This window comes from Polyodon spathula, chromosome 17, assembly GCF_017654505.1.
Source record: "Polyodon spathula isolate WHYD16114869_AA chromosome 17, ASM1765450v1, whole genome shotgun sequence".
NCBI lineage: Eukaryota > Metazoa > Chordata > Actinopteri > Acipenseriformes > Polyodontidae > Polyodon > Polyodon spathula.
In genome coordinates this window covers 316,189-340,000 of record NC_054550.1, presented here as the reverse complement: position 1 = coordinate 340,000, position 23,812 = coordinate 316,189, and the positions used below count along the sequence as shown (strand labels likewise).

At 38.0% G+C, this 23,812-nt stretch overlaps 1 protein-coding gene across 9 annotated transcripts in view; it reads left to right on the top strand.

Annotated features, from left to right (window-relative positions):
- LOC121330414 (UPF0606 protein KIAA1549L-like) overlaps window positions 1-23,812 on the top strand; it is a 54,747-nt gene that overhangs the window by 12,195 nt on the left and 18,740 nt on the right. For 7 of the 9 annotated variants that reach the window (XM_041276926.1, XM_041276925.1, XM_041276923.1 and 4 more), the window contains exons 1-7: window positions 13,045-14,709; window positions 14,815-15,345; window positions 16,212-16,327; window positions 20,504-20,717; window positions 21,421-21,554; window positions 22,122-22,290; window positions 23,536-23,595. In XM_041276926.1, coding sequence (XP_041132860.1) covers window positions 13,074-14,709; window positions 14,815-15,345; window positions 16,212-16,327; window positions 20,504-20,717; window positions 21,421-21,554; window positions 22,122-22,290; window positions 23,536-23,595 — 2,860 coding nt within the window. In that variant the 5' untranslated portion in view covers window positions 13,045-13,073. Of the gene's footprint in view, window positions 1-10,740; window positions 11,128-13,043; window positions 14,710-14,814; window positions 15,346-16,211; window positions 16,328-20,503; window positions 20,718-21,420; window positions 21,555-22,121; window positions 22,291-23,535; window positions 23,596-23,812 lie in introns of those variants that run through there. The other 2 variants (XM_041276927.1, XM_041276920.1) reach the window with 2 other exon arrangements.

Here is a 23,812-nt window from a genome sequence, read left to right as displayed (position 1 = left end):
ACCGCTTCCTCTCTCCTCTCCTGTCTCTCTCTCTCTATCTCGGTCTCTGGCTCCCCATCCTCTCTCCTCTCCTGCTCTGAGGAGAGAGAGAGTCTTCATCTCTCGCTCTGTGTCTCTCTCTCTCTCTCTCTCTCTCTCTCTCTCTCTGCTCTCTCTCTGTCCTTTCTCTCTCTCTCTCTCTCTCTCCCCTATGTGCTCTCTTCTCCTCTGGTCCCTCACTCTCCATCTCTATAGAGAGACAGGAAAGAGAGTCTCTCTCTCTCTCTCTCTCTCTCTCTCTCTCTCTCTCTCTCTCTCTCTCTCTCTCTCTCTCTGCTCTCTCTCTGTATATATTTTGTTGTTTTTTGTTTTTTATTGATGAACTGAAGATGGAAGCTTCAGCAGCTGGACAGTAAAACCAAAGGGAGTTGCTGCCTGAACAGGCTACAGTACACAGCGTAGCTCAGTAAGATGTAGGGCGTAGGGGTTTTATCAAAGTAGGGCAGATGCATGATTATCATGCAGTGTTTTTGTTCCAGTAAATGTCCTAACTAGGGATGTGAAAAAAGCTGAACCGTATGACTGTTACTGTATGTATTTCATTTAGTTTATATTCAACATCTTGTCACTCCTATCTGAATAGCTTGAGGATCAACTGTCATCTGTTGTCCCACACTGCAGCCTGCTTCCTAGTCTCCTCGGTCGTTTCTCGCCACTGCTTTGATTCTGTTCTTCAGGGTCACCTCTGCTGTCCCTCTTCAGACAAAAGTCCTTTAAAACCAACAATCTCTTTGCGTAGTTAGTATTGACTGGCCTGTTTTTGCCTTGCATACAAAACACATGCAATGCACACAGCAATTCACACTGTTTCAGGTCTTACTTACCTTACAAGGACCATCACAATACATTTTCTGTTAGAGATGAACTCGTGTGCTAGCAGAACCTGTTATATTATATTTGCAGTAATTACTGGAAATATACAAGCTATATGAAGGGTTAAGCTGAAACTCACTGGTTATGCTTGGTAAAGCTGCATTAAGTACTAATTTGCTAATGTTTTGTTTGTATTGTTTTTTTATTTACAGTCTTGAATCTCTCATGAGTAATGTCACAGCTGCATTCACTACTCATTTGTTGCTTAACGGAAGAGGAAAGTTTGTGATCAGTTAGTGCCGTTCATTTGTAGGTTGGATTGTGTTTGGGAAGTGTTAAATATTTGCCGGTCTGAATGGTGATGTAAAATGGAAGTCAACTTTATGGATGGCAAGAAAAAAGAGAAAATATTTTCTACAAAATAAAAATGTATATAATAATGTATTCTGTAGCGCATTGCTACCCATGGAAAAGTGCCGATTCTCTTTCATTGTACAGAATATCTTCCTGTTTGCACAACTCACAATTCAATGGCCCTGAAGGACCCTCACATTTTATAACATTATAATATTTTTAATTAAAGACTGGAATAAATGATGCTGTGAAGATATGTCACAGTTTGCATGTGAGGCATATTTTATCTATGTTATGGAAGCATTTACAAACCTGTGTCGTGTGCTTTTATTTTTTATTTAATAACTGTGATAGCTATAGGTAATCTGAACCTCCCCTTTAACAGATCCAACCATGCTTGCTCTGTTTCAGGTTTACTATAGTTAATCTCTTCTGTCTGTCTATATTTCAATAATTACCCCATTACCTTGTTCTAAATGGAATCCACAGCTCCTTCACAAGCACATTCATTCTAAAGTTTCCTCTGATGTACCTCAGGATAAGAATCTGGTCAATGCTCTGCCTTTCTTGCATTAACCTAGTCTGATTTGTCCATGACTGCTTGTTCTAACGTTTTTTTTTCTGTTTGCACCGTTGTAAAGTTTTTTCAACAAGGTGAAAAACAATGTAATTGTTTTTAAAAAAGCTGGCATCTGTGGTTTAAGTAGAATCAGATCTATAGCCCTGAGTTCTTTTTTTTCTTGCAAAAAATAGAGACTGACTTTCCTCTGGTACAAAGGAACAAAACCATAGCTACTGTGTAAATCTAGTTCACAACGGGACACTTGTTTAATGACCCTGCTTTCATGATACAGTTAACTACTGGACAGTAGGGTGCAAAATAATGTCTGCAGCAGTGCAGTGAAAGCCAATTGCTATAAGGAGAGTCAGCAGCCCAGGAGCAGAATGGCAGAGGCAAACAAACAAACACAACAACCGATGCAAGAGGGGTTTCAAGAAAAGGGGAGCAGTCCAACAAGCAATCTCTCTGATTGATGGGTGGTGTGTTGTTGGGTCACTGTAGAGGCTACTGGAAGGTATTACAAACTTTGACTTTGACCTCCTCTCCAGTGCGGATGCCAGGAAACCATCCTTGAGTTTTAGTTCTTCTCACTATCAAGATTAATGTATTTGAGATTGTATTGATGTCTCTGAGATTGTATTGGTGTCTCTGAGATTGTATTGGTGTCTCTGAGATTGTATTGATGTCTTTGAGATTGTATTGAGCGATTACTCTTTGACTGATGCCATCTTGGGCTTTTTGTTTGGCAGGTCATTTTTTTTATTTCAGCAATTACTTTTTTACATGTGTATATTCCTATTTTCTTTTCTTTTCTAGTTTTCAGTAAGACACTAATTTGTAATCTTAGGGTTATTTTCCTGTAGTTACTGTACCTGGAGTCATGAAAGAGTTAACATGAACTATTAATCAACATTTATAATCATGGAAGTGTCAATTCCATAAAGATCAGTTATTCACCTCTCATGTGTGATTCATTCCTGCAGTCAGTTCTCTATATTCTTGTGTTGTAATTGCAACAGTTTATCACAGGCACACAAAGTTCACTGCCAATGAAGCCTTCATGTGTTGCGATTAAGGCAACTCTTTCATTGCACTTCTCAAACCCATCTGTGCTTGTTTGGTTTCGTGTTATCTGAAATTAGATGGTAAAAGGAGACATTCCCCTCATTTGTTTTCAGTGTGTTAAATCACGAAATATCTGCAAGGTTCATGAATACAAGATCTCTCAAATTGTAACAGCAGTTTTACAATTTACAACGCTTATTGTACTGTCAGCTTGGTTTCCCTTATACACAATTCTTTCTGATAACCCTTGTTCTTGTTTTAAAGACCACATAGAACTATAGCATTACTACCTTTCTACAAAATATCTGTCAATATTAATAACTTCCGAATGGCAAATCTCTCAAATAGTCTTTGACAAGTCATGTACATCAAACCCCTAAATTGTGGTTTAAATTAACAATTACAATTGTTAATAGAAACATATGGTCTCCTGGGGCCACCTTCAGTATTACTAGGCTCTGACTCATGACTTCAATGGGAACACATTAGCAAGAGGTTGAGCAGTGTTGAACACCAGAGAACATATCATAAAACAGATTGCAAAAACTGAACCTGACCTGTTTGTTTTCCTTTATACAGGACAGCCACAGGCAAAATTAGAAAATGTCTAAGAAAATGTTTGATAGAATTGTTACAGCTGAGAAGCGTGGATATTATTGGATTTATTGATGTAGTTTAATGATTTTGACATCGAAGTTTGAAGTGCATTGTAGCAAGATGGAACTGAGAGTGCAGCATAGCATCAGCATATTATCTCATTAACTGTACATGTTTTATATAATTGTTAACAACATGGATTTCTGTCTGTTTTGTAAATGCGCTGCAGCAAAAAGCATTCATAAATTAATTGAACAAGAGAGTTGGGTCGTTTCTGTTCCTTTTACACTGTAGCCTGTTACAAAACAAAGCTAAAGAAAAATGATGACATCCAAAGTCTACTGCCCAGTCCTACAACAAATATAACCATGTTTGTCCAAATGCTAGGTAGTGTATATCCTTTACACAGTGTACAAAGCATACATATGAAGTGCTGCTTTGTCTTCTTTATCAATCACCTTATGTCCAGTTGAATTATGAACACTTAATTGTAAAACAGTGTACAGTACTAATGATAAACCATCAGCAGTTTAAACATCCTAATAAATCTTACTAGATTGTGTGTAGCTTTAAAAGCGGAGAAGCAATTCACGTTACACTCAGACCCATGCAATCCTAAATAATATTTAGATAGGATCTGCAGGTCCTTCTATTGTACGTCCTACTGGATCATGTGTGTCCAGTGGTGTGTTGTTATGTTTCTTAAATTACTGAAGGCTTTCATTTTTTTTTCTAACTTGCATGTCATCTTACAAACGTGTGCTGCATATGTAAACACTGTGTACTGCTGTGGGTCCTGCAGGAATATCTGAGTGGTCCCTCCTTCACAGCAAAACCTGTAAAATCACTAAATGTTATACTGGTATTTGAAACCCAATACGTTTCCCTTTTACAAATGTGCATTCGCTGTCAAAAACTTGAATTCGAAGGACTGACGTACAGTTAGTTAACTAATACAGAATGCTTCTTGCCTCCGTGTGTTAACTTAAAATCACTGATAAACTGTTTCCACTGCATCCCTGAAAGGTTTTCTTCTGGTTGACTGAGCGTAAGAGTTAAAACTCCATTGGGATGCATACTGTAACCTTATCCACTTGCAATGAAGCCTCAGCCCTGTCTAAAGTGCTTCAGCATTCAGACAAATCTAGATTTGAATGGAAGCAGAAGGGAGTGCAGTGTGGAAACTGTACTGTATTTGTAACTTGATTTGAGCCAAAAAATGAAGACTTTCTTAAAATCAGACTAAAATATTTTTAATTGTATTGCAGTATGATGTGAAAAAAAAATCTGTTTTCTCCTGTATTCAATTTTTAAAGGTTTTAAATACAGTTGTAGGTCTAAAGAAGTTTAAACAATCCTTAAAAATAAAATTATATAAATTATTGCATGACAGCATTATTGCAAAATTATTGTAGAGCTTCAGGTGCCATAATGAGCATTGATTTGTTGTTTTGAATAGTTATTACACCACCTGCTCAAGCCAATCTATTTTCTTATTTTCATGAGGATATGCACTAGCTGTGGATGAAACATTTCTGTTCATGCAATGGTTTTACTAAATATTAAATCTGGGATTTTGCACAGGAGAAAACAAATCTAAACTGCAAGCAGGCCCTTGTCCTGCAGGCAGGGGGTTATATCACAGTAGCAAATGAGATTTGAATACCTCGTTAAGATGTGGTGCTGGGTTAGATGGGGGCATTACTCCACTGTACATCAGGGTCAGGTCTCCGCAGAACCCCAGGGGAGCCAAGCTGCTGCACTGACATATTGAACAGCATTTGGTTATGACCTTGAGGCCTCCTGCTGAAAGCTGTTGTAATAATTTCAGGCAGCTAATGATCCTGTCCTTAGAGATTTATCTGTGCTGCAATTAATTTATTTCTCCCTGCATAAAGCAATGGGCTGAATTTATTGGCACGAAGTAGATTGCACATAGGCTAACATTACTTGTTTATGATCATTTCTCTGACTGGAGGTAATACTCAGTAATCGCTTTATGATCAGATTCTGAGATATTAATTGTGCTTGTTTGGTAACAACCAGCGTCTTCGCTACTGCTTTTGTTTGTCTTTGTCAGGGTCATAAAGGCAGTGAAGAGGATTCCAGGCAGAACTATGTATCTATTCACAATACCATGAGGGCTTAAAGACAGAAATCAGAGAGAAGCATTTTAAGGTCATTCTAGTTGAAAGATTCTATAAGGTGGTTTTCCCTTTACCGACTGGTACAGACAGTTTTACAAATACCAAGGTTGCAGCATGTGTGAATTTGAATGGGAGGAATGTCAAACATGTCTATTCTTTCTAGCTCCAGCAGAATTGAAGGTCTTTAATGAGCGTGTATGTTTAAAAGGTGTAAAGCGTATTCAAGTGTAATGCTGTGTTGATTGTGCTGCATGCTTTCGAGACATTCATTTGCTATGTCTTGGCTAAATAACACACATCAAAGGTACTAACAGAACCAAGTTGCTTAATAATTATTACTGTAAGTACAGTGTATCAGGGAATTGTATATGTCATTTATTCTGTCATCTGCTGTTTCTTCAGTACATTTTAAATCTCTAGCTGAAAACAAAACCCCAAAAAACTAAAATAAACTATTCAACTGAGTCTTATACTTAATACACCTCAAACAAAAATGTTCAGCTGTTCAATACTTCAGGTAACTTCTCCACAGTTTAAATATTGAATTATTGTTCTAACATTCACCTTTAATTCATACATTAGTCAATCGATCCAATATAAGATAAAGACATGGTGTTAGGGATGAAGGATGGCTTGTTATGCAATGACTTTCTCATTACAAAGTCATAGTAACACTGGAGTTTGCTCTCCATGTAGGTGACAAATGTATTTACAGTAATTGTCTTGATCCAGAAAAACATAAACCATACGAGTTACAAAACTACTTACAAAACACTTTTCAATACCAGTTTATTTGATTTTTCTGTTGCTTGCACTGTTTGTTTGTTTTTTTTTTTAAATGCCATTTGCTCCAAAGTGCCGAGGCTTTAGTGATGGCAATAGATTAAATCAAATAGTATATTAGCTTCAGCACATATGTGGGAGTACCTGAGTCTGGGTCTCAGAAGGCCTTTGTTATGATCATTGAGAATAAAAACAAAGGGAAAACATGCTCCAGTCATGTTTGTCAGTCTGGTTCATTGTAAGGGTAGAAACCTTCTTGCTTCTTGACAGGTTGTCTCTACTGATCCCTATACAGTACCCAATGCTAGCTTGTTTAGTATCCTCTGTAGCAACAGGGTTAGCAGTATTCTCACAAGCTTAGCAGCAATTACACTTGCATTGCTCAGCTTCCTGTAAACATAGATATTACTCTGCAGATGAGGTTGCATTACTAAGTGTAAAAGACCATTTCCCCAGCCTCCACTCGAGTCTTCACATATTAGCTCCTTCATGCAGTGTTTAATTGGTTTCAATGAAATTTGTCTGCAGTGCCATTATGTTGTTTTTGGGTTTGAATCTCTCATGCCAGATGAAGTGGAGAAGTCAAAACTAGGCCATGAATTAAGAGCAATCAGTATGCAGCTGACTTTTATTACGTTGGGTTTACATGTCAAGCAGGAACACAATAGCCTCCAAAGGCTGGTCCCTTTGTGCTTCATCCAAGCCTGGATTTTAATTGGATATTGATGTTATTTAAAAATAAATCAATAAATAAAAAGATTTCTGAATAACGTTGTAACGCTCACAGCATTCCTGCAGCATGCTGAGAATTCACCAACGAGGTTCTGGTGCAACAGTTTTTTTTTCTTTTGGTTTTTTGTCTCATGGTTATTTTTAACTGTTGTCAAATTAGCAGTTACATGAAAACTTGACAAATGCAATCTGTCATGCATAGGCCTACAGTTAAAAAAAAAAAAAAATAGTTGCTGACTCTTCATTAAACATTTCATTGTTGTTTTCAACACATATTGATTTTATAAATAGTGTGAGTAGGGCACAAGAGTGCTTTCATTGTATATCAAATGATGTAGAATCAAAGCAAATATGTAAACAAAAACCGTTAACTGTTGTGGTCCCAAAGATCCAGAGTTAAGTTCAAACGGCTCTTGTCATAAGTGGCAGTAGAAAGCTAGACGCATTCCTAAATACAGTAATTCAAATCGATTTTGTATTGAGTAAAAGGATTCTCCAGTGCTATCGGCTGTGGAAGCTCACTAGCAAAAATGTGCCTTTTGATCCCTGGCCTACTATATACAGCATCGTGATTCAATTCAAAACAAACAGGTTTAAGCAGCAGCTGTTCATTCAGCACTACACGGAGGTGTAGCTGTCAACCCAAATCCTTTTTTTTTTTTTTTTTTTTTGTTTCCCGGTTAATCAGTTCAAAGGATTTTGTTTTCCAGAAACAGAAGTGAAGATTTGTGTGTGCACTTAACATTAAACACTATTTTTAGCTTTTTTGTGGTAGCTGACTGTAATCTCACAGTATCGCATTATTCCTTTCTTCAGTTAGCATTCTGCTGTTTTTCAATGTCATGTTTGTTTATAGCTGCTCTTGTGAGTATTGGCATTTGAGCAATGTCAAGAAGATGCCAAATCCTGTGTATCCAGCAGTGATTGAACAGCCTGTCAGTGCCTGTTGTGATGAGATGGAGAGAACATGATGGCCGGTGTTGTCGTCATTAGAGCATGATCCGTGCTGGAAAACTATTTCTTTTTAGTACTGGTTTTACTAATTTGTATGCATGGGGTACAACAGTCTGTTGGTTGTCAAACTTAAAGAAAGACTACCCTGGATGGAATAATTATTGAAAAAAAATTAAATGGAAATGGATATAAATTACAGTAATATGTTAGATTGGTTTACTAGTTTGATGGTTTGCATGGAGTTATCTTTCCTGTATTATTAGAGTACTGGTAGTCTGCGGTTTTGAGTGCTTATTATTCCTTGACCTCTGTGCAGGTCTGCCATGTTGATAGAGTTTATCAAACCCTTCTTGCTCTTCATTACAAGGGTTTAGAGAGCGGGTACAGTGGTATACAGATAGTAACCCAACAGAAAAAGATTTGTAAATTAATCCACTGTGTAATCCACTTCCATGGTGCTTAAATTTCTTCATCCAGTTTCCGATTAATCTTGTGGAAAAGAAGGAGTTTACTGAAAAAAAAAAAAAAGTTGTAATCGTTGCAGAACACCTAAAAACACAAGATCTGTGACGGGAGTTTTACTTTTACCTAAAGACTTCCATGCAGACAACAATTTAGAGGCTGGCAGATATTTTGAGGACTTTGATTACTATACTGACGAAGACATTACTCAAAACATTTAACAGTTCATGTATACTTTCACAAACGATAATCTTTTTTAAGTTGGTTTTTCAATATTTCTGAATGCTTAGGCAAGCCATAGTTCTGTAAGTAATAGAAATGGCGACAAACTACAGCACAGCTACCCCTGTCCAAGGCATTAAGCATACCATGGTCTTGAATTTTGTTCTTACCCAATCTGGTAATTGCACATTAGGTTTCCTTTCATTAATAGGAAATAGCTGCTCTAGTGATCAGGTATCAGGTGGAGCATTTTAAACTAGTGGAACAGACGGACTCTGTTGAGGGGCAGGAAGTCAACGGCTTTAGCAAGGTGGGGGATCATGGTATGCAGGAAATGCACCTTGATCCTTCAAAGGCTTATATTGGTTGGTGGTACCCTTCTAGCTGGCCACCTGCAAGACCCAAATGGCTGATTCTTCTCACCTCCTTTAATAGCATATCCTTATCCTCCCAGCTTGCCTTCACCATACCAAAGCTTCTGGCATTTCTAGAAGGAGCATCCCATATGTTCATTCAACCAGAGCAGGCGGCTATCCATGGGGATTCAGGCTACGTTTCATTTGGTGTTGGCTGATACTGACAATACAATCAAGCAGAATAGTAGTGCAGGAAGCCAGCTGGATCAATTCTAATGATTTTTTTTTTGTCCATTGTAGGTACAGTATGTATAATCTACTATAATAATAAAAAAAAGGAAAAGAAAATGAAACATTTACAGCAATCCTTAACACAATCTTTGGTTTTTAGTTATTTACATGTACATAACATACACAGTGCTGGGACAAATATTTGAACATTTTAACACTGCTTGAAATTTACTTGTTGGTGAAAGTGACATCAATGAATACAATTTTAATAGGCATTTTGATGGGTTTATTTTACTTCTTTTTTACTTTAATATGGTTACAATTATACCTTTGTTTTCCATCTAATTAAAAACGAAAGAGTATCCAAATACATTTACATTTCTAAAGAAGTCCGTACCAGTACTCAATATCCATACTAGATGCGGTTCATACATACAGTGCTTCACAAACATACACTTATAAACAGTACAGTAATGTATCTATGGGTGTTTCAGCAATAGTAGGACAAAATCCATTTTATTTATGTATTTAGACATATTTTACTATAGCGTACATATAGGCACAGCACAAAAATAATGGATTATTTTGTTGTTGTTGCAAAGGCCTTGAAAAGAGGCAGCTTTACGCGATTAACACATGCTTGTATTAGATTAGGTAAGTGGTACACTGATGGAACTTTGAAAGAAAACATACCCTGGCTTTGGAGTACAGTGTGTGACAGGTTTGCAGATCTATATAGTTGATGTACTATCTCCAGATGGATGTGTTCATATTAGTTTACTACGTGTTCTGAATTAAAATGGTGAAGGACAGGAATGCCAGCAGATTACTGCCTGCACAGTGTGCAAATACTTCAGACAAGATCAGCTTCATCTGCTAAAGCAAATTATTACATTTTTTTTTTAATGTTAGACATTTGAATAGGCACTGTTAGAATATTCTTCCAGGTGTCAGTCATCTTAGTATGTCTTTCTGTATTTTAGTAAGCCTGTTTAGAGTGTATCCTTGTATCCATGGTCAAAATAATGACTTGGAATTAGAATAAAACAGCTTGATTAATCCTTCCTCCTTTGTAATATACTGCCTGCAGTCTAAATGGAATTCAATATTTTTCATTAGGGCATTGTTCACGATTATGATGAAATGATATTTTCTGTTGTTAAGGAAAATTGAAAGGTCTTCCGACACTATAATTTATTTCCTTAGAGTCATGTTAATTGCCATTCTTTTAAATACATAATTGCCTAATAACCTAAAAAAAAAAAAAATTAGCAAGTTGCTTTCAACTTTAGAAAAAAAGGTGTTACGTAAAAACATGATTAATGAGATGACAAACTCACAATTTTTGAAATTCATATTATTCTAATAAGAATGAGTCAAATGTTTATTAACATTAAATAATAAGTCCTGATTTGTTTTACAGATCAAGGGAATTATGAAACATCAGCTTTTGCAGCACTCTCACAGGATCCAGTTGCAACAGAAGGACCTTCCCATTTGTTAGCAACATTGCTACAAGCGGAAGAAGAGTCACTATCAGCAGTTAACCCAGAACCATCTGGGTCATCCGAAAGCACAATAGAGACCCTAACAAGTGACAGTCCTGCATTCCAATCAATACTTACTCTGTTAACTAGCTTAAAAACTGCAATGCATAAGACAACTGCAGTGCAATCTCCAACATCCCCCATCACTCCAAACAATGGAAGCCAAATGACAAGGTGGCCTTCAGAGGTGTCAACTGAAGAATCACCATCTTTAACTTCAAAAGATGCAACTGCAGTGACCAGCGCCTCTACTTCTAGCTCAGGTTTGACAACAAGTGCCATGCATTCAACATTATCCCAAACCCAGTCAGTACTATACACTGCTTCAACAATGCCATCCCTGTCAATATCTACAGAGACATCTTCCATTTCAAAAGAACCCACATCTGCCTCATCACCATCATCCTCTTCATTGACAACTACATTACTTCATCTTACCCAGACATCAGCAGACACCATTCCCCTAACCCAGTCAGCTGTAAATCCCACTGAAGTACCTTTCACAGCAGAAACACCAGCCTCACATGGACCAGATAGTGGTACAACAAAGTGGATTACTCTATCAGATAGTGTATATTCTACCAGCAATGGGATCACCATGCCAAATGAGCCTTCTCAGGGTACAGAAGCAAAAATACATACAGAAGAAACAATCACATCAACCTCTTCCTTCATGACAACTGTCCAAACAATGAATAAGGACGTACCTGTGACACACACAACATCAGTGATACCATCTGTTACCACAGAATACATTTTGAGTTCTTCTAGTGATTATTCTTCAGCTGAGACATCACAACCTACAATGTTCACTTCCACAGGGTCCCCAGTTGTGATGACAACATCAAAAGTGAGCCAGAATGAAACTAACCAGACAACCAGTGATGTTTCCACTACTGATAGCAAGACTACTGTTTTATCAGTGTCACCCTCTGTGAGAACAAAACATCCCACTCCAGCTTCAGTAACAACAAGGTCTCCCAGCATTTCTTCAAGAATAACAACTTTTATTACTGAAGGGACAAGCTCCTCGTTATCTTCAGATTCAGTATCCTCTGCAACGGCTGCAACCACAGTAAGTCAGACTACAAACGAGGTATCGAATCAAATGTCTACACAATCCACTCTCTTTCACAGCACAAAACCAGCTGTCTCAACAAACTCGCCACCTTCCACTTCAGCAGGTTTTCTTACTGTCAATGAAACAAGTACCTCTTTGTCCAATAGTGTGACTTCTTCAACTGGTCTAACAGTATCAATCAATGGTTCTTTTCCATCACCAACTACAGTTAAAGATAAGACAACATCATTAACAAGTGCCTTTCCCATAGTGCCATCAAGTACAGAAGATATTACAAGTGGACACCTTCCAACCAAAAACGGGCCAAGCATAGTAAGTACAATACAGTCAGCTGTTTCTTCTTTTGTTTCTGTCAGTGAAACAGCATTTACATTGTCAACCAACAAGCCAGAAGATACAACTGAGGTAACTACCTTCAAGATACATACCACAGAGCCTCCACTTTTTAGTACCATGACACCTGTCCATACATCACCAACAGAGCTAGCGTCTCCTGTTTTTTCAACGGAAAATATGACCAAATTACTGTCAAATCCAGAATCCACAATTTTCAGCTTGTTTACAATCAGAGTGACTGAAGACACATTGACTGAAAGACAGACCAGTGTTCCAATAGTTACATCAACCATACGAGAACTTTCAACTCCGACAAGTCCCACTGAAAATCTAATAATACCTTCAGCAAACACTCTGTCTACTTTGTCCTCACCAGTGGCAAGTTCAGCTTCCACTGGAGCAATTTCTGTGCTGCCCACAGCTTCCATGACAACATCAGAAGTGAACCAAAGTCAGACAACCTCTGACCAGACCACCGTTTATTTTAGATCTACAGCCAGTAACATTACTGTGGCTACTGTTTCATCTGAATCAACCGCTCCCACCTCTTTGTTAACTCCGTTTTCACTCAGCATGACAATGTCTAATGACAGTAGTGCAGAAACAGTGATGTCAGAAATGACAACAAAGACTGGAGGGGCTGCTTCAGTATTGTCTTCAACTTCAGTCAACGTTTCCTTTGCAACACCAGCAACAGCAAGTCCAACAACAAAAGATGCAAGCGATAGAACCACCAGCTTCTTTAGTTCCTCATTTATACTTTCATCTATTTTTACATCTGAGGGATTTATTATGGGTGATGAAACAAGTACTGTTTCTGATTCTCAGCAAACACCATCAAGGTCTGATGGTGTAGTGTCATCAACTTCAGTATCCATGACAGATTCTACTTCAGGTAGTATCTCACAGGGGAATGTTAATGCATCTACCAGTGAGGTTACCACTGTTTTGTATTCCACATATTCCATCAATGGTTCATCTTACCCATTGCCAACTACAGTGGCAGATAAAACAAGTACTGTTACAGAAGTATCATCATTTACAAGTGCTTTTCACACAATGGCATCTACCCTGCCATTAAATACAAAAGATACCACACGCGGACCTCTTCTAACTGATAATGGAACCAGAATAATTACTGGAGCACAGACCACTGTTCCGTCTTTCATTACTACCTATACAAGTTCTGGGTCTTCAGACTTTACATCAGTTCATTCATCAGTGGAACCAACATCTACAGGGTCTCTTACAGAGCCCACTAATTGGTCATCTACACTGGCCAATACACTACAAACAGAACTAGGTTCTACTGTTTCCTTGTCTGTTTCTGCTAATACTACATCTGGTTCGCTTACATCACCAGGGACTTTATCAATGGAGCCAACATCAGAAACATATACTGCTACAGAGTCTGCAACTGGGTCAACTACATTAGCCACTGCATTTTCATCAAGCACTACAGGCAGGCTGACAAACAGTAGTGTTGAAGTGTCTACCACCAAACCTGAAGTTTCTACAGAGGTCTCCACATTCCACACATACTTCACAGAGCCAGTGACATCTTCTCACACGTCACCAACAAAAATAACTTCTACTGTTTCAGCTTCGGTTTCTACTAACACTACACCTGGCTCGCCAGGATCTTCAGGTACTAGACTTTCTATGGAACCTACATCACCAACAAATTCTTCAATGACGCCAACATCAGAGCCATATACAGGTACAGAGTCTGTAAATGGGTCAGCTATATTGGCCACTACAGACTGGCTCTCAAGCAGTACTGAAGCATCTACCACCAAAGCTGAAGTTTCTACAGAGGTTTCCACATTCCATACATATTCCACAGAGCCTCTGCTTTCTAGCACCATCACATCTGCTAATACATCCCCAACTGCAAATCTTACCACTTCTGCCATTACAGATGCAACAGCAATGGTTAACTCATCATCAGCTCCAGATATCACAGTTTCCAGAACATTTACAGCACTTGTGACAGAAGACACATCTTCTGAAAGTGAGTTCTCATCAACTGTTTCACCAGTTACCACCCCAGAAGGAGTTACAACAATAATACCCACAGAAAACCAAACAACAAATATACAGCCAACTTCCTCAGTGGCGGCAAATTCCTCTTCCACTTTTGCATCTGTAGGGTCCACAGCTTCTATGACAACAATAGAAGTGAACCCAAAAGAGACTAGACATGACCAGACCACAATTTACTTTTCTTCTACAGCCAAACATATTTCAGCTTCTTCATCAACAGAATCACCCATCACATTGTTAACACGGTTTTCTAGCCTGATACCGCCTTCTGAAAGTACAGAGACAGCAACTTCAGAAACGACCAGCCCTACTGAAAGAACCACCTCCATGTTGTCTTCACCTTCTGCTTCGTCTGAGTTTTCAACATTCCAAACGCATTCCAGTGAGCTTCCACTTTCCAGCTCCATGACACCTTCCCATACATCACCAACAGAAATACCTTCTACTGTGTTTTCAACTGCAACTGTTACCCATTCTCTCATTGCAGAGGATATGACTACAGGAGATATAGCCTCAACTTCAGGGTCTACTGTTTCCAGCTCATTAACAACTGTGGCGACTGCAGGAACATCTCCGGAAAGTGGGACTTCAACAACCGTCACGGTCAACACCACAACATCTGACACAGTTGAGACTACACAGACACAACAGACAACAGCAAGTACAGCACACACGACACACATTACTGTCGCAAATGTGACCCCTCCATATACAGCAACAACCACTATGGCCAGCACAACACAAACAGGCAGGCCACCTATTTCAACAACACAATTAGTCACTGACACAGAGACGGAAGTGACTTCTGCAGGAACATCCGTAGCTCCTGAGACCACAGAAACCTCCTCATCCCCTTCAGTTACAATAACAGCAGCCTTAACTTCCATGATTACTGTGTCATCGCAAACAACTAGGGACACTGCTTCCACTATGCAAAGCACAACACATCCTCCCAGTACTGCCACAGTAAAGCCTCCACTGGAATGCAAAATTACTGAAAGAATTTGGGTGAAAACAGGTATGGATTATTTTCCCATTCTCTTCTGTGTTTTGTAAATTGTTGCCTACTTGTTACCATTACATACCCCTGTTTTTATTATTTTCAGTATATACAGCAGTTTGAAATAGAGGGAATAAGTCACTATTTAAGCATTATAAACCCTAGAGGTCATGTTGGATGCATTTCTTTTTAATTTATTGCAACAGCAACCTACTTGGTTGTACATAAAGGTTTACATTAATTAGGGACACAATTGCAGTCATATAACAATACCACTCATACATGATATGTTTATTTTAATTAAATGGAAATTTGGGGCATTAAAGTGCAAAATCTGATAGTAATCAGTTATTTAATTATAGCGATGGAAATGCAATGCGCAATCTGCAACAACAGCTTGTGCATTGCAGGTAAGGGCATTTTGTATGGGATTATTATGTACACCGCACACAACAAAATGAAATGATGCTCCTAAGCAATGTGAATTCTGCCTCCAGAACCACATTTGAAGGTTTGTTCCTGTGACTTCAGTTATCTAAGTGAAATCGGACAGGGGAATTGATCTTCCTGGTGGCTGTAGTCTAGGTCTGTTTAAAGCTGCAGTTTATCACAGTGATGTTCAGTTAAACACTAAAATATACTTTGTTGATGCTGCCGCCCATAGAAGATTGTTACATATTCAGGTTCTTCTGGTAAAGCTCAAGATGCTTAATACAAATTCAAAAGGGGATTGCATTTTTTCCAAATGTGGTTTAAACTGGTAACATTTTTTTTTTCTGGAATCCCCAACAGGAATGCAATGCAAGGTATTTAATTAGCTTCAGATTTGAAACTTCATTGATTTCTGATGTGTGTGTGTGTGTGTGTGTGTGTTTTCCTCACAGTTTTGTCTCTAAACCTAAGGAGAAACAGAGTCGATGATGCAATTAAACGGAATCTTAGGACTGGACTCACACAGGCATTGCAGAATGCTTTCAACAGCAGTGCAGTACATGCTCAGGTAAGCAGAATCCCCTTTATAAACTCTAACAGGGTTTAAATGTGTTTCAGTTTCAATGAACATTGAAGAGTTTTTCTTTTCTTCTTGATTTAATTGAATAGATAACAACAAAAAGCACACGTCTCCCTTGACAAGATTTTTAATAATGTAAGCTTTTAAAGGACAATGAGATAGGTTTACTAAAGTGCCTGTCACAATAGTCGCAAACGAGTCGGAAGTCTTGGGTGAAATGTACTAAACAAGCACAATGCTGTTTGCGACTTTTTAGGGAATGCTTTGAGGCAGCAGTTTCTGTTTGCGATTCAAGCTCAGATGAATGTGTAATTATGGGCGTTTCTGCATACATTCGCAATAAAGGGGCGGAGTGCAAATGAGAGTTCTCAAATATTATAATGAGATGTACTAAAAGCTGCAGGCAATTATTTTACTACTGTACTGTATACTGTATATGCGTACTGTACAGATTTATATTTTTACATAATGTAATGTGTAGCCTACCCAAAACACATTGGTGTTATTTCAGCGCAAATATTTATCCATTTAAAATACACTGAGCACTGTAAATGTACGTGTGTGTGATCGTATTGTACATGTTTCTTTAAACCCGACACCTCCTAATGTTGGACAAACAAAGAGGCTACTGTATGATTATGAAAAGCTTTTTGATAGAAATACAGTTTTTATTTGGGGGTGAAGGTGGGGGCCCCACTATAGAATCTGATGGGATTAAACTGCCTTTCATGTTTTATATATGTAACAGTATTAAAATAAGTGAAATGAAGACTGAACAGAATGCATTGTACAGATGACGTTTATGTTTAACAAAAACAATGTTATTTTGATTCTTGCACCCTTGCATGTGTACACGTTATCCTTCGGGCACCCTCTGCTGCACAACTCAACTACCACTATTTATTTGCGATATGTTTGAGCTGCGACTGGCCCATCTTGGTACATCTACCCCTAAGTGAGAAATAGACCTGTGAAAGAATGCTTTTCTTTCCAGTAGGTGAGTTAAATATAAAGAGCCAATGGAGGAGTTACTGCTATCTGGTAAAGACAATTGCAGGAATACTTGTACTTCACAGTCACTAAAAGTAAATATTAAATAAATAAAGCATAGTCAGTGCACATAAACAGCCAGCACTAAACATTTCTATCACACTTAATGCTGTTGTGAGCGTGGGTTTCTCTCAGGTCTGTGTCTTCCTGCAGGTGGAAATTGTTTTAGTTGTGTCAGTGAGCACACAGTAGGAGAACGACTGTATTATTTAACCGGGGGGGATCAAAAGCAGAGGGGATCAAAATCGTTCTTCTCAGAGTCATTTAAACTTGGGAACTTTCTAAAAAGAGAAGATACAGTAAAGATCCACGAGCTTACACTATTGATCTTCAGGTTGAAAGAATCACAGTAAAACTATTGTTTAAATGACGAGAGATGGTTTCTGGTTAAGCTCAATAGGTTAAACGAAACACTGGTTGAGATTTACTGTACTGTAGTAAACAGTTGTAGTAGGAAAACCAGGAAACAAAAGGTGTAAAAACCATTCAGACATTACGCCCTCTATCTTTTCTAACATAAGCCCTCATTTGAATGGTAAAATTGTACATTCCCGTTCATTAGGGTGACCACCTTTTCAAAATGCTAAATCAGGACGCCTGCCATTTCTTATGCTGGGGTATATTTTATTTTTTAAAAACTTTTTTTTACTGTTTCCCCCAAAGAGTGAGCAGGGGGGTGGGGGAGCATGGTGGTGCTGAATCAATATACTTTTTTTTTTTTTTTTAAATGGCGAGAAAGCAAGTGTAAGGCATTGCAAAATAATGCGTCAGGGTGGTGCTGTAATGTGATATAAACAGACACTGCACTGTGTCTAGGAGTTCAGGACTGATGCTGTCCCGGACGCATTAAGCCTGGGACTGGGACTTGATCTTTACATTTTCGGGACTGTCCCGCCCAATTAGGGACAGGTGGTCACCCTACCGTTCATGCATTTTCTGAACTTCATCAGCAAGTGTGCAGACAAGCACAAAACCCATCCATCTATAACTTCTGAATACCTTGATTGAGCTGTGCTTTCACTTCAAGGCTAAATGAAATACAATCTCAATAAGGTGTTCAGCAGAACTGAATACGTTCCAAATAAGAGTGATTGAATACCCCATTGTTAGGAAGTGCTTCAGCAGGCTGAAAGTGTTTATTCAATAGAGATTTTAGAGTTTGGTGTGTTTGACTGAAAACATAAATGTAATCTAAGAAATCTAACATTTACTTTCTATTTCAAAGTAAAAATGTAATTGCAGCTTTTATAATGGCGAAAAACCTGTTTGAAAGCTTATTGTTTGTGTGAGGGGGTGAGTCACATTAGATGACTATGTTTCTGTAACTAATAATATTGCATATTGAAATGAATGGTTTAATTATCTTCATTGTAAGTGAAAACACAGGACTCTGTACACTAGACCTGGTCTTGTGTCAGTATTTGAAATATTTATTCACTGCTCTCCTCTGTCTTATACTATCGCTGCAAGGCAGTGATTCGGATATCTAGAAACATTGTCCATCAGAGAGAGACACAATTTAATGCCTCTAGGAGCAATACATTGGAAGTCAACAGATGGAAGATGCAACACTAATGTTGGTGAAGATAAAAAATAATAATTCTGACAGAGATAAAAGTATTTTTTTTGTTTTTTGGATGTACCAAAACCATTTATTAAGTGTTTACAACATACATTTGAAAACCTTTTGAGCTGATCAATTACTTTATTAACTGTTTGTTTCAATATACTATTTTGGTGGTCCATAAAGATAATAAATGAGAAATTCATGGCAGTTTATAGAAATTGTGACAAGAGAGACGATAACAACATGCTATAAGGACTCACAATGTTATATGCAATGTGCTGTAAATGTGAAGTTAGTTTAGGTCATTGGTAATATGCGTATTGTTGTGCACACTACATAGATTTTATGATTAAAAGATGTTCCTAGTGCACAGTGTTTTCCGTGGCATATTGCCATAGTACTGTAGTTTAGAGCATAGAGGAAAACAAATTTACAGACTAAGATAGCAATCAGCCATTGTAACATGTATTGCTTGGCAGGACTCCAGCCTTATGTCATAGTGTCTGTGTCAAAGGAAATTATAATCAGGTCAATGCTGGCTGACTGTCTCTTTCAGTTGTCTGTGATGTTCATCAAAGATAGTTCCCTAAAGTCATGGCTTACAGATGGTGTTTGATATAGATTGCATGCTTTAAAACAATGAGTGGGCCAGTGCAGGATAGTTAAGCATCCCTATGAGGGGAGCTACTGTGTATGTTTCTGTAAATCCATCATCTCTCCTTTAGCTGCTCATGTCTCCTAAACCATTTGAGATGCTGACTTTATTTTAATTATAGCAAAATCTACAGGCACCCTTCATTTTGAATTGGTTGCGATATGTGGTCTTGTGACTTTTTGATTTCTGGATGATGAAGACCTATTGCTTTGTGATATAAAGGTGAATTGGATTGATCTAAACCGTGACAGAACTAAAGCATTTAAATATTAAAATATCATCAGTCCTGTAATTTATTTAGGATTTCAACAACGGCTGTATTAAGATCTGCCAGCATTTAGGTTAATTGAACAAAAAATACAGTATTTGGTACAAGATTAGATTTTCTTGAGCAAGTTCCTTTACAGGCACCTCTGTCAGTATCAATGAACAGAACACACATTCTTTTCACATGTACTTTTTACTTTGTGTTTGCAACGCATTTGATCAGAGATGCCTTTCCGGGGATCCTTTATGCAAAAAATGTGTGTATTTGTTACTGATGTCCTTATTACTCACTTATTGGTGCACAGAGTTGTATTCTTCTATTTAAAGTCCAGGGATTGATAATACTAGATGTGTCTTCTATCTGATACAAACATATTAAGTAGTTTTTACCTTGGTAATGAAAACCATTATTTTGGCCTTCTGACATCTCGATTTATATATAGTTTCCTCAGTGCAATGCAACACAATACAACAGATTGCAGCACACAATAATAATCACACCTTAAAGCATTTTATCAGACTGGCTGGCAGACATACCTTTACCAGTAATATTTCAAAGTGGGTGATTCCTGAGGTTATGCTTTGTTTACATGCAATATCTCACCTGGCTCTTTCTTGCTTTTAGATTGAGTCTCTGACGGGTACAACTAATGTGACAGTTGGTTACTACGCGACAAACGGAAGAACAGTCTACATTACTGCTGTTGTCATTAAAGCATTAACTGATTATGGGGATCTGATGAGCGACATGAAACAGCATGTGACTAACATTCAGTCACTCCCCATCCCAGTGGCTCCCTGGACCCCCACTCCTGTTCTCTGGATGCAGCTTAAGACAGGTAAGAACCAGATGTCTGCATGATTCTCACAAGGAGCCTTCAGTGTGATCAGATGGGGTTCCCAAGGACCCACGGAACTCTTTTTATTTGGAATCGGAATGTTTTTAAGTAATGATAGTACATGCCTTGATCAGTTTAAAGCAAAGTAATTAAAAAAAAAAAAAAAATAGAAAACTCAATGAAGCAAAAACCTGGACTTTAAGAAACTAATTGAACTGATTTTATTTGTAAAAACTTGGGACACTGTTCTGTAGTTATTTTCACATACACCACATCCCCTTTAGCTTTAGTTTGTCTACCTGCCTTGTGAGATTTTCCACTATTAAAATGTACAAATGCACAGTACAGTGTCAGGTCATCAGAACAGAAGCGCACTTGCCTGGATTATTACTAGTAAAAGGGTTTGTCCTTACCTGCTTACAGTATTGGCTGGAAACGAAACAATTAAAAGGAAATTCCAAAATGCTTTCCGTTACCATGGTTTCCATTCCTAGGTATGATTGTCTTTGGTATGTTGCCTATAATATTACAGAACATGAAAGATCTGCATGCAATTACAGGATGAAGGGATAAGACTAATCTGTTTATATGCTTTTGAATAGATTTAAATTACAATTATATGTGATTGTGGTTTCACTTATTAAAGCCACGATTGAAGTGATGTAAATCTATTATTAAATGGCTGGTCCTGTAACTTCTCCAGTCCTCAGATTTGTGGGAGCAACAGACAATATCCAATCCTGCAGCTTTGTTCAGACCATGGCGCACCGGCTCCAGAATGCATTCACAGAAGCAGAGTCAAAGGTCTTGAATGCAAACAACAACCTCACTGTTCAGGTAAATGACTTCCTTTTTAGTATTGTGAAAACTCCATTTAAATGGGATCTGGGGACCATAAACAGTTTTCTACAAAAATGGAAAAGGAAATTTGGATGTGTGACAAGGTAAAAGTGGGTAACAATGAAGGGTGGCATACTGTATAATGTTAACAGCTGCAAAAGGTCTTAGTGTAGCTCATTGTAGCAAAATATCTACTCAAAAGTGCCTATGAAGTAATGCAAACTTCTTATAATAAGCCTGTGAGTATCATGGAGTTTAAAATAGAAAACTAATCAAGAACCCCAGGTGCTTCAGTTGTGGTTCAGTTGTCTCTAACCGTGTTAAAAAGATATATGAATGGTGAAAATCCTACCAAACTATCTGTAGTGGTTAAACAGCTGTTCTGGTTAAATTTGATAAGGAAATTATTATACAACGTAGGGAGTGGTAACAAATATTGGTTTCACTTGACCTCTGATCCCTTTTATAAAACTGAATATAACAGTGTTGTTTCTGTTTAAGCTTTAGATCATTTTTCTAAAGAGGATCCTGTCCCTCAGAGCTTGTTTGTTTCTTTTCCATTAGATTTTGAGCACATCTCAGTCGGCTGAGTCCCCAGCTGTCACTTTGATCTATGTGGTGCGGAACCAGAGTGTGATTCTGAATGGAACAGCCTCTAGCTCCCTCCTCAATCAGCTTACCGCAGAACTGGTGGGCTATTACCTGTTCTTCCCACCGCTGATCATTGCTGAACGTAAGTGCCATCTTAAAAGACCATCTTAAAGTCTGCTCATTAGTCTAGATCAGTGGTTTTCAACCCCAGTCCTGGGGACCCACTGTGTCTGCTGGTTTTCATTCCAAATTTTACTCTTGTGCACATCATCAGTCTTTGTTGCAATATCAAAGCAGATGCTCCTTAAAATAAATGACAAAGATAGGTACTTAATCAGCCAAAAAATCCTATTGTAGGGAAATTATGAATTCCTGATTAACAATACAATGGGCCTCATTTACGAAAGGGCAGTAACCATTATGGTGCACCATAATTGCAATTAAGTGTGCAGCAAGTTCATGATTTCTGTATTTGAAATAGTGGGCATATTATGGTGCACACTCATTTTATTCTGCCACACTATGGTAATCAGAATGAATATGTAATTTGTATGGTAATGCATGATAATGTATTTAAATGAGGCACCCGCTCTGAATAGTGAGATGAGCTTTATTCACACCCTGTTTACTAAAGGGTGATAATCGTAGTGTGCACCTTAAAATGAGAGATAATCAGCTTGTTTGAAAACCAGGCTTTAAACCTATTTTTCTGGACTGAAATCTATCTGGCATCATGGAGGCATTATTTGCATTCAATTTTTCATATAGAGCACTAAAATTACCTGTAAAGGTTATATTACGCGAGAATAAATGTGAATGAATGCTATCATTTTCTTTGATTTTATTTTTAGTTCATTGCATTGGTACAAATAATGGAGTGGTTAAATAAAACACTGGACCAAACAAGGTATTATAATTTCAAACAACCTCCTCCACTAGAATGTCTAACTCCCCTGCGTGCAGTTTTAGTTTGCGTTACCTCTGCCTGTCTCCTGCTGAGTGCCGTGTCTGTTGATCGCTCATTTTCAGTCAATGTAAGCCACCTCCAGCTTCACAATAAGCCACTGACCAAAAGATATGCCTGGACTGCTGGGGCTTTTTATATCACTGTGGTCACGGGTAGGTCTTGGACATTATTGTGCACATTAAATTATTGCTCACAAGACATTTAGTATGTAAATGAGCCAAATAGCGTGCACGTGAATGAATGCGCTCTCTGTTAGTAAATGGGACGGTAAATTTAGATTCATGGTTCACGTTAGGCTCACTGGTTAATGTGCATGTTACAGCTACATGTAGTGCCATTTCGTAAACAAGGCTCAACGCCACATCAAACCCTTTCTCATTTTTGTTTGCATTCATTTTATTTATTTATTTATTTTTTTAGCACTGAAGTATAACAACCTTGACACTTCACCTTCAACGAAGGACTATTGGGTGACTACAGGTACATGATGCTATTTGTAAAATTTAGTAGGTCATCTCTATAACTCTTATTCACTTGCTGAAATGAAAAGCTGTAACTGTAATCAGTAAGTGTGAAATGCTGCTTACTCGAGATTCGGTCTCACAGCTGCCTTTGAAGTCCATTCCAATTGCTGCACACCGATAATATAAAGCAGTGGACTATATAGATGTAAAGTGTTAAATGTCCAGAATGAAAA